Raw genomic sequence first — 16,171 nt, forward strand, 5'->3', positions numbered from 1 at the left:
GACAATAAAGGGTAAAAAAAGAGAGTTTTATTCTTCAATATTAACATGGAATTTTCTCTGCATTTTTGAAAAACATTAATTGTCAAAGACACCAAAGCCTCAGAGATAAGAACCTCTCAAAACTACGCAAGCTCTTGGAGTAGACAGTTTTTTACCCACGTTGGCACAATCACTTTTGTGTTATCCAGTTCGCACTCTGTGTTTCTGTGTTTGTCGGGGGTTTTACCATGATCTTTTCTTTCTTTTTTTCAGCTGGTTAATAATCCGCTAGCGAGTCAAGCAGCAGCGGCTGCAGCAGCAGCAGCCATGGGCTCAATAGCAAGCTCCCAGGCTTTTGGCAATGCCCTCTCCAGTCTTCAGGGGGTCACAGGTCAACTCGTCACTAATGCACAAGGACAGGTGAGTAGAAGATGGAGCAAACAGTGAATTCTGATGGCAGGCTGATCTTGGGACAAAAATGAGTTCCGCTTGTATGACAGCAATTTAAAAGTGCACATATTGAAGATAAATAAATATTGATTTGCCAGACAAGGTAAGAAATGGAAAGTCTAAGAGCTGGGAGGAAGTTAGGAACTGCTAGAAAGTGTTTCCAAGCCAGAAAAGGCTTAGGATTTGTTTTATTTCAATTCAGCCTTTTGAAAAGATCATAATAGGCCAATAATACAGTATTTTAAAAGTCCAGCAACCCTGTGATTCTTAACAAACATACTGTCTGTCTTCTTCCACTTATGTATGCAACTGACAACTATATTAAAGTGCTGCTGTACTAGTAAGACTACACTTTTTTGCAAATTGTAGCATTTCTGTATTACTTTATTTCTAAAAAGGTATTAAATGTTTTCAGTGAAGGAACACAACTTGCATTGTAATGAAGTATCTGGGATGGATTTAACTGGAGGGCTTACTCGTTTGCTGATTAACTAAGTTAAGCAATTTGCAATGAATCTGCCAGTCTTTAATGCAAATTTGGGAGAAACTTTTGCTTTAAAGAAAATTTTCCAAACAGAAAATTGAACCATGTTTATGGTGTGTCTAAGAGAGAGATTGTGCATTATCTGCATTTGGGAGCTGTGTATTTGTTGCAACCTATTTCAGTTTCAGTCTTAATATGATGCAGAAAGGTATACATCTGAATCCATAAATGTATAAATAATTCCATTGATGCAGCGTGCTCAAGTAGCTTTTGGATTGTGGACGCCGTCATTCTTTATTGTATTTAGTATGACTAAAATTAACACAACTACTTGTTTCACATAAAGTCACTGCAACAAATCTGTCAATGTAACTTAAGACTGGACCTGGTAAGTGAGTAATTTGAATGTCATTATTCTAAATGCTACAAATTGGGCGTATGGTGATATACACAGTGCTTACGTGGATGTTAGGCCCTGGTAAACATTTATTGAAATGATGCAGCTTGGATGATATGTGAATCTAAAGTTTAGTTTCTACTTTTACTGTTTACTACAGGGAAAAAAAAAACATGAAGAGCAGGTTGTTTCCTGGTAATTTTCTATCACCATGTTATTTAATTGGAACAGGGGTGACATTTTTTATTTTGGCCCATTAAAAAATAAAAGACAACACTTCATAGGAGCCCCTGGTTTTTTTGCCAACATAACACATAAACAAAGATGCATCCTGAGCTTTGCTATCGCCATCCAAGTCCCGGGAAAAAAATGCTGACCTTGTTATATTTACTGGGTGGGTGCAGAATTGTTCCATCACTACCCCGAGGGTTGAACGATGGAGCTTGTCAAAGTGAGGCCTTATCTAATGAATCATCTTATCGCAGGTGCACACCACACATATTAAAGGAGGATTGTATGAACAATGTGCCCTCTACAATAACCTTTCAATGTCTACTTTAACCCTTGTTTCAATCCCTTTTCATCAAAGGATCATTTTATGCAGCCAGCTTTAAATGGAGGCTCTCAAAAGCCTATTAAGATTTCTGGAGGGATGGAGTATTGGTTTGGAAGAAAAGTTGGTTATAATACCTATAACTCATAGTCAGATCAGCTCCAACCTAGAAGCCTGCATGTTTCTATCCGTACTCCAGAAATGGTTCACAATCGCCACTCACATGAGGCACCTGGTACCAAAGGTGTTAGTTGTAAGAGCTGAAGATATAAAACCCAGACTAGTTTTTCCATAGTTTTCCCTTTACGTGTTCTACACAGAAAACATAAGCAAAGTGTGGCCATTCATCATATGTTTTTTTTTAAAAAAAAAACCCTACTGTGAAGATATCACTGAATGAAACTATAGATTCCCTCAGGCTGAGGCTTGTTTATTCCATACATAACATAAAGTCCAATAATTCCACAGGTTGCAGAGAAAGAGAAGAGAAAGGAAGAATCTTCCCAGTTGTTGGGTGTAATTACAGAATCTATCTGTTTGCCTAGCCCTTTTAAATAAGGGCTGTCTTTTTATTATTGTTTTTACAAATGTTCCTTGGTTTATAATCAGTACTGCAGACCTTGCCACAATACAGATAAGTATTAATGATAAGGGTGTAATGTAACACCCATTTTTATAATATTCAGCATAAACCATATTGCTTAGAGCACACTTCTGAAGCTATCCATCTACAAAACAGGACTGTTCAGTGTAATTAAACTATGTACCAGAAATTAAATTACATTCCCTGTAAATTAATAAAATTATAGCAACTAAACAGGAACTGAAAGGTATGTTTCTTCAAAATTAGGAGCATAAGCGAATGGTAATTTGGGATGCTCCATTTCTGAATGATGTGCTTGGATTTATAGGAATGAAATTCCCATTATATGTTAAGAATCTGCCCTTTGAAAATTGCCCCTTTCAAAGAATCACAAGTGTGACACCCAAATTTCACTCCTGCAAATATAAGGCTGGGTGACGTACCAGACTGTTTGTATGTGCAGTCTTTGTAATTATACGCTGCTTCTGTTATAGAAATTCAGGGCTTGTAAATGTCCATCTGTCTAGCTAAATATATGGTGATCAGTAATCCCTGGAGACACTAAGCTGTAGGTCAAATCCAAGATCCTATGGCAAATTTAGGGAAATGATCTTTTAAATGACATATGGCATGGCGTTAATTCCGAGTAGTCCAGGATTTCTTAGAACCACAGTAAAAAAAAAAATATACATATATAAAAATAATCACTTATATAACATATTTGTTATTAATTATTGCATTCACAATTATAGCATGATAATATTTATTAGGTTTTTTTGCTTTGGATGGCAATATGACCTGTAATACCAGAGCTCCCCAAGACCACTGTAGCAAAGAGATCCGATCCATTGGAATAATATGATTAGATCACCTGATTAATTTGCTATAGTACAGGTAGAGGACTCTAAATCAAATTTTCACTTTCAGAGGTGTATTATGAAGAGCTGTTGTCCCGTGCAACAGTGCTTACATTCTGTTTGCCCTCAGCACTTTCCAGAAAGCGTTTGCAGGACTGGGCTTTCATATCTTAAATGTAAAGGCCAGGGTAGCAGAATTGCTAGATTCCACCCTGTCAGTAGATACACTGATTTCAAAGAGAAGCTGTCTTCCCACTTGGCTTCAGCCTGCCCTTATAGTAGGATCCTAGTGCTCTTGCTGCACTTGAATTCTTCAGGGATGTAACAACCAGACATTTCTCCTTTTCACTTTGTTGTTGCAAATGAAAGAATATCTTAGGAGTTTCAAGTGGGTTTTACTATGTCTATTAAGTACATGAAAGGTGTATTTTGGCTGTTTTCTTAATCTTTGTAAGGAGGTGAACCACAGAAATATGGAAGCAAGGTTCATGCTTCTGGTTTCCGTAAGTGCTACCTCCAGGCCAGCTTCCTGCTTGCCGAAAACATAGTGCTTAATTGTCATCGGTTGCATTTAAGTTCCTTGACTTCAACAGGATCTAATACATTATAAGTGCAGGTGCTGAGTACGTTTAGTATCTTTTTTGGAAAGATGAGTGTTGTCCAATAGGAGAAAAATACATCCTAATTCAGCAATTGCAAAATAGCATTTTACCATAAAGAGTAAAAAAGCAGCATGATAAGAGTTGGCGTTATGAACTGTCTTGTGGTTAAAGAGGGTAATGCGTTCTATTTGCTGGTAGGTTAATAGGAAAACGTAAGTAAGTATGGTGTAATTGTACAGTACATACTCTAATTGAACAGTGAATTTAGTTGGGATGGCATCAGTATAATCTAAGAATGCCCTTGGAGGAACTGGGGCTTCATTGTGCCCATGCCTTGCCCTTTAGATGTGAAAACCTTCTGTATATGAAAAACCTTGAGCACAGCTCCACCCGGGCAATTAACAAAAAATAACTAATTTTTGAGAGTTGTAGTCCACAAGTAGCTCAGGGGACTAAACAGAGAGAGAGGCATTGTTGATCCAATTAGATAATAGGAGTACTTTGGTTCTCATTATTCTGATGAGAGGGTACACGTTTACTCTTTGAGCTTCTTGATGGTAAATGGTGCTAATGAGGCCTGATGGATTCCCTGCTCCTAACAAGCCTCTCAGCAGTGCGAGTGATTACAATGGAGATAGATTTGATGGGATGCGCTCCCTTTTGTAGTGTCTCAGCTGCTGACACTCTGCGACATAATCAGGTCACAGAGCCGGTCACAGCCATCAGCAAAAGCCGTAGCTCTATCCCTCATTATTAAAGTGCATTATTCAGTTCCAGGCCTTCACAATACTGCCAAGGGCCTTTTTTTTCTTCTTCTCTTTTTGTTAAGCATCAGTTCTCAAATACAAGGGTTAATAAAATCATCAGCTAAAGAACTAGTAAATTAAAGAAATGGAAATAAAGCGCTCCCTTTCAAATTCGTTGAAGGATCACAATTAAATAAGCAGGGAAATTCTCGCCACCACATAGTGTACAAGTACAATGTAATATGTCATGTGCAATAAAAACAGGGAATAGGTTTTTAAAAAATAGCATTGTCCTCATTGTGGACTGGCTTGGAAAGCACTAAAGTATTTTTCATTCCGAAGGAATTCTCCATCTTCCCAGTTATTACATGTGTACATGTACTTACTATTATTTTCACCATTTTCTGGAACTACTTTTTTCTGAAGTGGTAAGAATTACTTGCAAACTGTGTTTATAATTCTAAAGCTAGCAGCTGTCTTGTCTTAGTTAAAGTGGCCAAGGCCACAATCTGGAAAATGTATGATAGGCTACAGTGCTAGGACTGCTCCGTTCCCATAGACAAGGCCATTGTCTTCTTTTGGAGGGTGAGCTAATTACAAAATGGTGTGGAAAAAGGTGATTTTAGCATTTTCTTTCTATTCTGATGAGGTTCAGTTGGGGCTATCTCCCCTCAAAAAGAAAATACACTTTTAATATCTAAGGTAGATTTTAATGCAGTTTAGTTAAACAGATGAGGAAAAAAATGAGTGGAGAGCCCAATATTTTTGTCTTTTTTTACTTTTTGTTTCAGTTTCATTTTAGCTGATTATGAGCAGGTTTCACATAAATAGAAGTAAGATCTTCTAATACTGAAATGTATACCTTTACAGGGATTTACACCTTTTCTGTTAAATCAGTGAAGTACATATTAGATGACAATAGTATAATTTTGTGTATAGATACAACCAAAGGGACTAATACATTACTTTGTTTTACCTTCTTGTTCAACTCTATAGTAGTTCTTCCTTTTTCTTGCTGGTAGAGTTGGCTACGATGAGCAAATGAGCATGTATAAGGAAAGTTGCTTATAAAACTTTCAGTTCTCTTGAACCATAGACGCAAGAATCCCTTGACAGCTACAGGTCAATATGAAGAGCTATTCAGTCTTTGCATTGTCAAATTAGTAGTCACCTCCAAGAAGTTATGTAGAGACTGGCATGTGGCCTAGTTTTTGTTTTACACTAACCAATAAAATTGGCAGCTATCAATGGGAATGCAAGGTGGACCTCCTCATGAGACTTAAAAGGAGGATGTTGGTCATTTGTTGCCTTTTTTTTTTTTGTTTAACTCTCCCAGAAGTTCTAGGAGGCTCAAAGGCATGTAGTATGTAAGACTCCTCAAAGTCCTTCTGAATATCTGCAGTTCAAACTGTTCTCCAGGTGTGTGATGTCCATTAGCCTTTTCTCTTTAACAATTGTTACCATTGCTACATCTGTTTCAGCTATGCAGCTCTAATATGTGCTAACCACTAGTGGTTTAGCCCTCACAGCACCTAACAACATTCACAAAAATCTAAACAATGATTGTTTAAATAGTGACTGCAAACAATGTCTTCCCAGGGCTAAGATTGACAGAAATCTGAGTTGGTGGTATCAGAATGGTATATATTAAGGAAATTTCATTACAAGACTGACATAATAAAAGAGGAATATTTTAACGGAGAGGCTAGAGAGAGGGATTGTAACGCTCAAATAATACTAGCATTTACGAACATTCCTTGAAAAACCCTTTGCCAGGAGAATCTGTTTTGACAGACCTTCGTATGAATATATTGAATTTCTTCTGGGTGGAGTTCCGACTCTGTGTTTGCCCCCTCAGAGTTTCACTGGGCTGAATACATGTAGTTCTGCTGTTTGCAGGAAGAAAAGGGCACATATTATGAGAAAAGGTCAGTTGCAAGGGAAGATTATTTTTTTCCATCAGATTCCTCTCCCCACAGCTAAACATTGAGGAGGCCGTTTGTTTAATTACCTCCCATGTGAATTTGAATCAAAAGACAAATAATTGCTTTAACATACTTTTGCTGACTGTGTTTTTATTTTACTGTACTATTTATCTAACCTCAATTTTAGCCATAGTGGCATAAATGTAAAAATGTATGGACCAAACTCAGGTCATGCAAATTGGTAGTTTCGTTGAAATGGACGGGGGCAGAGAGTGAGGCCAATTATTCCAAAACAAGAGCTGGCTAGTCTGTTTTGTCTGTTTTAGGCAGTGATCACTGATAAATTTTGGATATCCATAATTGTGAACAATTTTGAAATCCATATCCACATTTTTTTAAACAGTGGTGAAATTTAGAACAGTTACCATCTGCAAGATGGAAAAGTGATATAACAAGAAGGTCAGAACAACCCTGGTGCCACCATATTTAATGGAGGGAATCTAACTTTCCCACAGGATAAAAAAAGGGCAGGGTAAAAAAGATAATTAATTATCCAATGAACCAATCATTGCCAAAATGCTGCAAAAACGCAGTATGACCAACTCACAACCTGCTCAGACAAAGAGGCTGGCTTTAAAGTAGAGGCGCTACCACTTTCCTCCAAAGCTCCAGGAAAATGAATAGTAGGAAGGAGTAGTAGTTCAAGACTAGGTTTGAGCTGAAGTCAAACCTCTAGTACAGGAGACTCTAATGTTCCCAAAAAAACTAACAAGACAAGAGCGGATATGTTAAATAATATTTGTTCCAAATAGGAACTGCAAGTGGAACACTGTTATTTAAGAGAAGCATGGAACTTCTCTTTACAGCAAAACACATTACTGGAGCCATTCTGGATCACAACTGAAGTCTCCAATCAGATACCAAGGAAAGGATAATTGCGTATTGAAAACGATCAGCAGCTATCCAGAAAGGCCACCAAAATTTATTTCGTCTAGCTGACAACGAACCTTACTTTGAGCTTCACACTTTCAGATTTGTAGCCTCTTGCCTGGGTCTCTGCCAAGGTACTGTATCTCTGACGTAGACTCTTTCAGAGGTGCCTGAGTCGTACTTTCAAAAGCAATTTACATACCTGTAAGAGCCTGAAGTTCCTTCAGTCAGTGTTACAAGTCTTAGTGCTCGAAGGCACGTCTATGCACTGTAATGGAGCATTGCAAGCAAACTCCAAGAGACAGTACGTTTATGTCTCAGACAGTGCCATACTAGCACAGATCCCAGAAGCCAAAAACCTTGGCAGCGTGGTGTTAGGGCTCTACTAATTAATTCTGCTTCTCAAGAAGGTGATGTAGGATCTAGCTCATTAGTTACTAGCTCTGGGGTCTTGGTAGCACGCTGTATTATGTGGAGTAAATATACTTTGAGGAGAGTCTTAAAAGCCTGAAGCATTTACATACTTTTGAAAATGTTATTCACTTCAATTTAGATTAATTAATTATTTCAAGTCAGAAATACAGGACATACCTGTCCTTTTGTCATTGCCTTCTTAATTACTTTTGAACAGAGGAGGAAACCAAACTAACTACTAGTTCAGCTTACTTACCATTTTCATGAAAGCTAACTAGTAACTAAAAGAAGCACCTACAACTCCTATAATCTGTTCATTTTAGCATCGTGACGTGGGTATAAGCATGGCAAATTTTCATGGTTATCACCAGTGACACCCATCACAGTCAATGAAATCTTTCTGCTCTGTGCAGGTTCCTACATTGCTCTCCTTATCATCATATCACTTCCAGTAATGCATTAAGAAACATGACTAGTGACTGTCACAAATTGGTCTTCCTGCCAGGAGAAGCTTGTAGAATAGTCTCGTGTGTTTGATACGGGCATTGTTTTGTCTGTCAGGAATTTTTTTGTTTGTTTCACTTTTTTTTTTTCACCTGGATTTAAAATTCTTTATGAAGGGGTTTCTTAGAGGTGCATGTTGCTTATATTTGCATTAGAGAAAGGCAGATAACAGAAGTGTACTTAGCTTTTGCCGCAGAATATGGTGAAGCCAAAGGTGATAAACCCAGGAGTATTCCTCAGGTACTGTTGGAATTCATTCCAAGTCCTTGACCTTCCCCTGAAAACAAACTCTGCTGTACACAGAGAAGGTTTCACCGTTATTGTCCTGGAAGATTGAATTTGGCAGTTTTAGTTTTTATTCCAGGAGCATTAGGTGTCTGCTTAGACTCCTGTGAACCAGACCACAGAACTTGAAGGTAAAGGCAGAAGTTTTTCTAAGTTCATGGAAAACTCTTTAAGATGATGTAAACAAAGCGGTAGACAGAGGTGATGCATGTAGATGGTGCCAAGAAATGTGCTTTCTATATCGCTGATGTTTCCCAGGCAGTTAAGCGTCATGCTCGGGAATACTGCATCACTGCATGCTTTCAGGAGTTGACAAAGCTGAGAACAATTTGAGGCCAATTCATCATCCAACCAGAGATGATGAAAATCCTGCTGTATGAGAAATTCACATTAGAGTGGAATCCAAGACTATTCTTAATTTGGGATTGCTCCTTGAGACTATCCAAAGCTGCTTATGAGGGAATGCTCTGCACGTTAAGGTATAGGAAGGCTGTAGTTAAGCAGAGGATAGTGGACCAAATCTGAGAGTTTGCGTTATCTTTTCAGATGTGCCTCATCATTTCTGCAAAGAACAGATTATAGTTCTTTGTGTAACATGGTGCTTAGTTTTGTTTAGATCGTATCTAATTTATCCTGTATATATCAAATGTTGGGGTTTTTTTCCAATGACAGAATTTTACTTCCTGCTCAACTGTCCCTGATACCAGAAAAAAAGAAAACCAAGAAGGGCTATTTGGGCAAAGGGGAAAAAAAGCCAGATTACTCTGTCAAAAGTGGAAGTTAATGTAAAATGATAGATATTTAAGGTCCTTGACTCACTGGTAAAGCACTGCTGCTGTTTTGGGAAGGTTTGAAATTTCTTAGAAGCCATATAAGTCTTCATGCACAAATGAAGGCCATTGGCTTTCTTCTTGGGCTGCAGCCTTGACATCTGTATGTCAATGCCTCAGAGATACAGGTGAGGAGGGGAAATTTGGGGATACCATGTTTGCAATTCAGTCAGGATTTATTTCAAAATTTGAAAGGATGAGAAGTCCAGATGTTTTAGCAATATCTTGTGAAGATTTTGAAAATGGAAAACTATGTCTTCCCCAAGCAGTCTTCACCTGAAAGGGAGAAAATTGCAAAAGTACTTGATTGTCTCATTTGATAGTAAGCCAACAACTGAGTTGTATTTATGTAGCGTTCATAGCCATAACCAGCCAGATGCAGACCCACAGGCTGCTACATGCAGACCCACAAGCTTTCAAGTAGCACACTGAACAGGAGTTGTCCTGTAAAAGGAAGGATTCTGTGTCTTCTGGTTTGAATCTAGAGTATTGCGAAGAATTGTGTGGTGTCTTTTCCTATGTGTTGCATCTGTGAACAGTGGCAGGGAAAGTTCAAGCAGAAAAAATCACAGTCCTAACCATGAATGGACACTCAATCTATCTTTCTAAAACTGTATCTCAGTTTGTCATTTTTCTTCAGATGCTGACAGTGTTAGGCTTCAGCGTGTATGTATGCAAATGGCCCAGATATCAAAAAGAAAAAAAGGACTTTGAAATATCTATGCCAATGTTATTAAATATATATGATTCTTAAAGTACCTTTTTCACTTAAACTTCCTTCCTATTTCTAATAAAACATTAATTAAATATTATCTCTACGATAAGTATCTCTCATAGAAGATTAATGTATTATTGTCACATAATAATGGAAGAGAATGACAGAATCTCTTTCTTTAAGCACAAAAAAAGAATTTATTAATATAAAGAAAACACTCATAGCCCTTGAGCAATTCTGTCTCTGCTTCGTAGAGAACCTTTCCTAGTCTACCCTTACATCTAGCTTCATGCTAGAGATTCAAGGAAGCAATACACATATCCTGCCAGTTTAAAAATCAATCCACCTTTCAGGAGATAATTTAATATCAAGACATGATGTACCCAATATCCAAATATACATTCATTTTAATGTTTGACGCATCAAGTACTCTGACATAGCCAAGTTTCAAAATAAATGGTTTGTTTTAGAGGTTGGATATGTCATATTAGCATCCACCCAGCAGATAGAGAAATAGATCAGAGAGTGATCAGGACATCAGGGAGACAGTTTAGAGAGAGATGAGAGAGGCCAGGTACATCTTGTAATGTTAAAAAAAAAGCTAGCTAGCAAGAAAGAAATTGTATAAATAGGTCATTGCAGCCCAACTGAAAAAAAGTTTAAATTTAACTTGTTAGTCATCATCTCCAGAGGCCTAATCCACTCCCTTCATTGCAGGCTGTGCATTAAGCTGAGATATGTCTTATTTGATAGCACAGATAGACAGACAGCCTCAAAGTGAAAAGATTGTATCAGGCTCATGCAGTGCACTAGCTGTGAGGGGGAATCAACACCATTTGCCATGCTAAACTTTCCCTCTTCTTTCCTTCTCAATTCTTTTTATTAGCCTTAGCTTGTTGTCACCTCTCCTGGTTTTGTTCTTTTGGTTCCTTCCACAAGTGGAAGCATAAAACCTTGTGGAAACAAGAGTATAGATGAACAGATACCTGGTGCCAGTGTTGGTGACAGATCCCCAGACATCCCAGAGTATCCAATTCCCTCATTCCTGTTCTGCTTCCCCTATCTCTACCATTTTCATTTCCTGACAACAGGTCTTTGCCACATGCAGTAACTGGGGTTCGGTTGGTTAAACATAGGTCTTTGGTCCCATTTTAGACATTGTACAGTACTCCATTAGGCCTCCTGTGGCCAAACCAGAAAAATACTCCTCCCTCTAAGTCTTATTGCCATATCCTGAATCCGGAAACATTTTAAATAGAGTGGATGTCTATATTTTTTTCAACTGAATTGCTCCCCACTTACGGGAACACATGCATGTGTGTAAATATACACATACCACAGCTGAACAAATGCTTACCTGGACCTTCGTGCTCATCCATCAAGTACCCAGAGGGACCTCAAATTACAAATATTTTAGTTATCTCCTTGAGTCATGCTTCTGTCTCTGGGATCTGTTGAACCTTTATTTGGGTGACAAATGGAGATAAACTAAACCTTCGCGTCTTGGTATGGGAGATGCCGTGCTGCTCTATTTACCCCAAATGTGTGTCTAGTGTAATATTACAAGTGTGTAATCATGACTGTACACAGGTCATAATTGTCTGCAGTTTATTAACTGGGGACTAAAAATAGGCCTGCATTTTTCTAAGGGTTCGATTTCTCGCTGAGATATGAGTATTAGTGAATGACTGCAAAGTGGGAGTGAAAGGGATACTGTGTGATAACACGCTATCCTTTCACTACTAGGAGGTACCATGTAGACTGGTACTATTGGCAGCTCTGCGCAAGAGGCCATAATGAAATGTTTAAATGGTCAAGAAAACTGAGGTTTGTTAGCAGAACTACGTGGGAAAGATTTCCCAACCCCTGCCCACAGGTTGGCATGGTCTGCCTCTTTCTTGACATGTCTCGTGTTGATGAACATCACATCCACAGCCCCCTCCAAAGTGTTGGGAGATGGCTTCTGGTTTTAGGTGTTTAAATCACATCTTCTGGGATCCGCACTATAGATCTGTTAATTTTAATTGCACAGATACTGATGTATGGGGTTTATATGTGCAGTTTCTCAGTATTAACACCTACAGTGTACCACTCTGTTTAGTTTAAATCTATATGTTGTTCTTCTGGATAGTCTATACCCAGGAGTATGTCTCTCATAACTCTGATACACTGAAATGTCCCAGCCATCACACCTACTGTTCAGGTAGAGACATGTGTAGGAGACAGTCACCTATCTTTGCTCTCAAGTAGAGATATGAATTTGAAAACAGAAGATCTTCATGGGCATTGTTGAAAGGTACTCCTTTTGCTAAAGCAGAAAGTTTCAGAATCTATGGGCACAGAGGGCAGATAAATCATAAGGTCCCCACCTTTGAATGAGAATAGCATGCAATTGGCAGTGGCAAAGAACTCCACATTCTTCTCTACCACATCAGAGGATTTTTGCCACAACAGCCAAGACAAAAACCTGCCTGGAGACTGGGATTAAATATCCAATGGCTACTTAGAAAAATTAAAATTATGATTTTTAAGTTTTGTTTGCAAAGGTCCAAAGGGAACAAAACTACCTGATGCTCAGTTCAACAAATACAGAAAAGGAAAGGAAGCCCCGATACGATTCTGTCTATGAAGTCTAAGAGCTGATTGAAAATGCTCTGAAATTGCAGTTGCAAACTATGTTTTCATCAAAGTATAATGGGGTATTGGAAGGGAGTACAGCACAAAATCTAGACAAGCTTTTTGCCAGCTTCTCAGTTAGGGTAATTACTGAAAATCTGAGTGTTAGACTACTGACCTAGACATGCTGTTAGTAACCACAGAAGCATTTGCCTGTTCAAATACCTTCGTGCTTCTGTTATATACAATGACAAATAGTTAGAGCTTTGCTTACATGGAAGTCCTTAACCAACAATGTATTACATCCTGTATGCTGAGAATAAATGTCACAAGTAAGTATGCTACAAAAAAAAGCCTTTTTTTTCTGTATGCAGATAAAAATATATATGTTAAATATTACTGAGTTGAGCTCAAATTCTCATAACCTGATCCATCAATGGAAAGGGCCCCTCCTAAAAAGCATTTACTGAGGCAAGTTGTACCCTTGGCTCCCTCTTGCCTTTTATTCCTCCTTAAAATCATATGCAGTGAAAAGAGGGAACAAACATGAATGATGCATGCCTGATTCACTAAATCACTATGGTCTCTGGCAACAGCACAAAAGTAGAAATGTTTAAATCGGCCTCATACTACCCAGCAAATGATGCAAAAGGAGCCCTCAAAGAACACAGAGTGAGGGGAGATAAATGAGCATCATGTCAAGAAGGCAATTTCTCACTGAGTTTGCACAGAACATGGAAATTTGACTTCCAAGAGATGGTTAGGGAATCTTTCTAGTAAATCTTCAGTCCACAGTCATTGCTGTGTCCTTTTTTTAAACTTACTTTTTAAGAGCTGAGTAAGTTATACCCTCCCCAGCGACATGTGTCAAGATATTACCAGTCAAGTTGAAGTCATTTAAGTGCATCATCTCTGTCGCCATGTTTGTGTTTGTGGTAGACAGAGATGGTCAAACATGTTTCACTTTGTGCATGTGTTGAACAACTTTTCAACCAGTGAGGTTTTCTCAAAGTCTTGTCTTATTTCAATACTAACTCACAAAGGAAAAAAAAAAAAAGAAAGGTTGAGCCTTTTCCCTGGAAAAAGCCTCTGTGATTTTTTTTTTTATTTTTTAGGTTTTTTGAAAATTATTTTATCCTCCTTTTTTTGTACAGCTGAGATATTCAGATGGTCAATAAAAAGGCAACTGTTTTCCAAATGACTGAGAGGCTGTAGGTCAATATTAGAATTGACTGGTCCTCAGCAGAGTCCTACATCTCTTTAGACTTCTGGCTTTGAATTTGTTTTCCCTAATTTTCACCACATTGAAGTTAGTTTAGGCTGCACCAAATCTAAGCTAGTTTTTTAGTGTTCTCTGTCATCACTGAAAGAAATAGGCACTCTTGAAGAACAAAACATCTCAGGGATCTCATGCATGTGTTTTAGGCTGAGATGAATGACCTCACTCTCTGCATTGACTAGAGAGAGCCTGAGTGGCCATCTACAACTGGACCTTTAATGTTAGGTGGCTAACATTAAATTACATTAATTCCATCCTTAGAATACACACATCAGTTATTTTTAAGGGAACTTGGGCTCCACACGGCAGTCACAGGAGTTTTAACTCAGATCCTGATAGCAGCTGATGATGGCCGCACAGAACTTGGCACTGGCTGACCTGCCGTATTTTTGAGATGAGTCTAGAGGCACTCTTCAATTTTTTTGTGAAAACTGTGCTCCTGTTTTGCTTGCTTGCTTCTTTGTGTTTCCCGAATAAATAGAGAAGTAGCATCCCAGGGACCAAGGTAATGGTATCTGTTTGAATTATTTAAAATATACTTAACTTTACTCATACTTTAACTAAATGATGGATAGCAATGTGAAGGGAGGGTGTTTGTGTTGAGTATCTTTTCTTTCAAGTTAGATTAAGTATTCCATCTGTAGGATGTTTTTATTTAAAAATCAGTTGTGCATAAATGAAGACATTGCATCTCTGAGGTTCTTGTGGTTTAAAAAAACAAACAAACTTGAAGCCTGTAGTAGTGAGGAAGAAATCTCTCCTTTTGACAGATTACTTTTTATATTTCTCTGAGTATTTACCCTGCTGGTTTGGTTAGGACAGAAAAGGAATGCACTAAATCCTCAGACCACAGGCCAGCTTAAAAGAATTTCCAGCACAGCTCCAACGACCAGATAGCACAAATGTCATGACAGAGTCTTATCACATCAGAATTCTGGTCCTAAAAAATAGCTTAAGTTGCTGATGTTCAAATAATCTCGGGTACATATCTAAGCCAAACTGATCAACAGCCTTTTGAAACTGGGCCATCATAATTACTGCCAGCTTTACCAAATATTATTTAAATTTGTATTTATTCCCAAATATTACGTATGCTTAGAAGGGGAGGCACATCCTCTAATTTGATTTCAAATATTCTGCTTTTGTTCAGAAATGAAACTCAAATGTTGCTTATGGAATTCTCATTTTTTACTAACAAAGAGCGTATTTTATTCTGTATTGTGGATGGTGTCATTACTAGCCTATAAAAAAACCCCAAACCTTAGGAATCAAACGGCCTTTCTAGCCAGGGCTTGACCCACTGCACTTCAACATCCTTCTCGGGACTTGCACTGAGCGTATGGGACACGAGATAAGGTTTTTATTGCACTGTCACTTTAATAGCAGCTCAAAGAAAGAAGTTGGCATCTCCACTTCACACCTCCCCAGCCAGTCTTCTGCATGGGAGCTGTAGCCTCTTGTCAATTAACTCACTTTAATTGGTTTCTGTTTCTTCTCTAACTATGACCCTTTGGCCTTACCTGCTGCACAGCACTGTTTATTCTTAAGCACTGGGTTTATATAAACTATCTACCAAAATCATCCCTTTGGAAGGGAAGATATGTGATAAGGAGTTTCAATACTTGGGCTATCTTCGTTATCTCTTGTGGCTCACAATAGAACCTGAATCATCATAAAATTGCACCATAAGTTTGTGTTTTATATGATGAACATCTGTTAAAGAACAAAAAAAAGGAGCCAACGGTTCTCCACCCGACTCCCTATCATTTTAAAAAAAAAAAGAAAAGAAAAAGAAAAAAGCCATGATTGTCATGGATAAGAGTGCAAATTGTGCAAAAATGAAGTGATGCAACTTTTTTAGGTATAAACTCATCAACATAATTCTAATGAGTTATGGTCTTTGTTGTGAGAAATGAGAAATCCAGTGGTCTCACCCTAAAGAACATTAAAAAAACATTACTGACAGGAAATTGAAAAAGTAATATATCTCTGAATGAATATGACAACTTTTTTCTGATAGAG

General features: G+C 38.0%; 1 protein-coding gene across 3 annotated transcripts in view; it reads left to right on the forward strand.

Moving 5' to 3' along the window:
• Nucleotides 1-16,171, forward strand: part of POU6F2 (POU class 6 homeobox 2) — a 313,991-nt gene that overhangs the window by 257,177 nt on the left and 40,643 nt on the right. For all 3 annotated transcript variants that reach the window (XM_063323941.1, XM_063323942.1, XM_063323943.1), the window contains exon 6: nt 253-399. In XM_063323941.1, coding sequence (XP_063180011.1) covers nt 253-399 — 147 coding nt within the window. The remainder of the gene's footprint in view (nt 1-252; nt 400-16,171) is intronic.

The sequence above is a fragment of the Chroicocephalus ridibundus genome, chromosome 2, assembly GCF_963924245.1.
Source record: "Chroicocephalus ridibundus chromosome 2, bChrRid1.1, whole genome shotgun sequence".
Classification (NCBI taxonomy): Eukaryota; Metazoa; Chordata; class Aves; order Charadriiformes; family Laridae; genus Chroicocephalus; species Chroicocephalus ridibundus.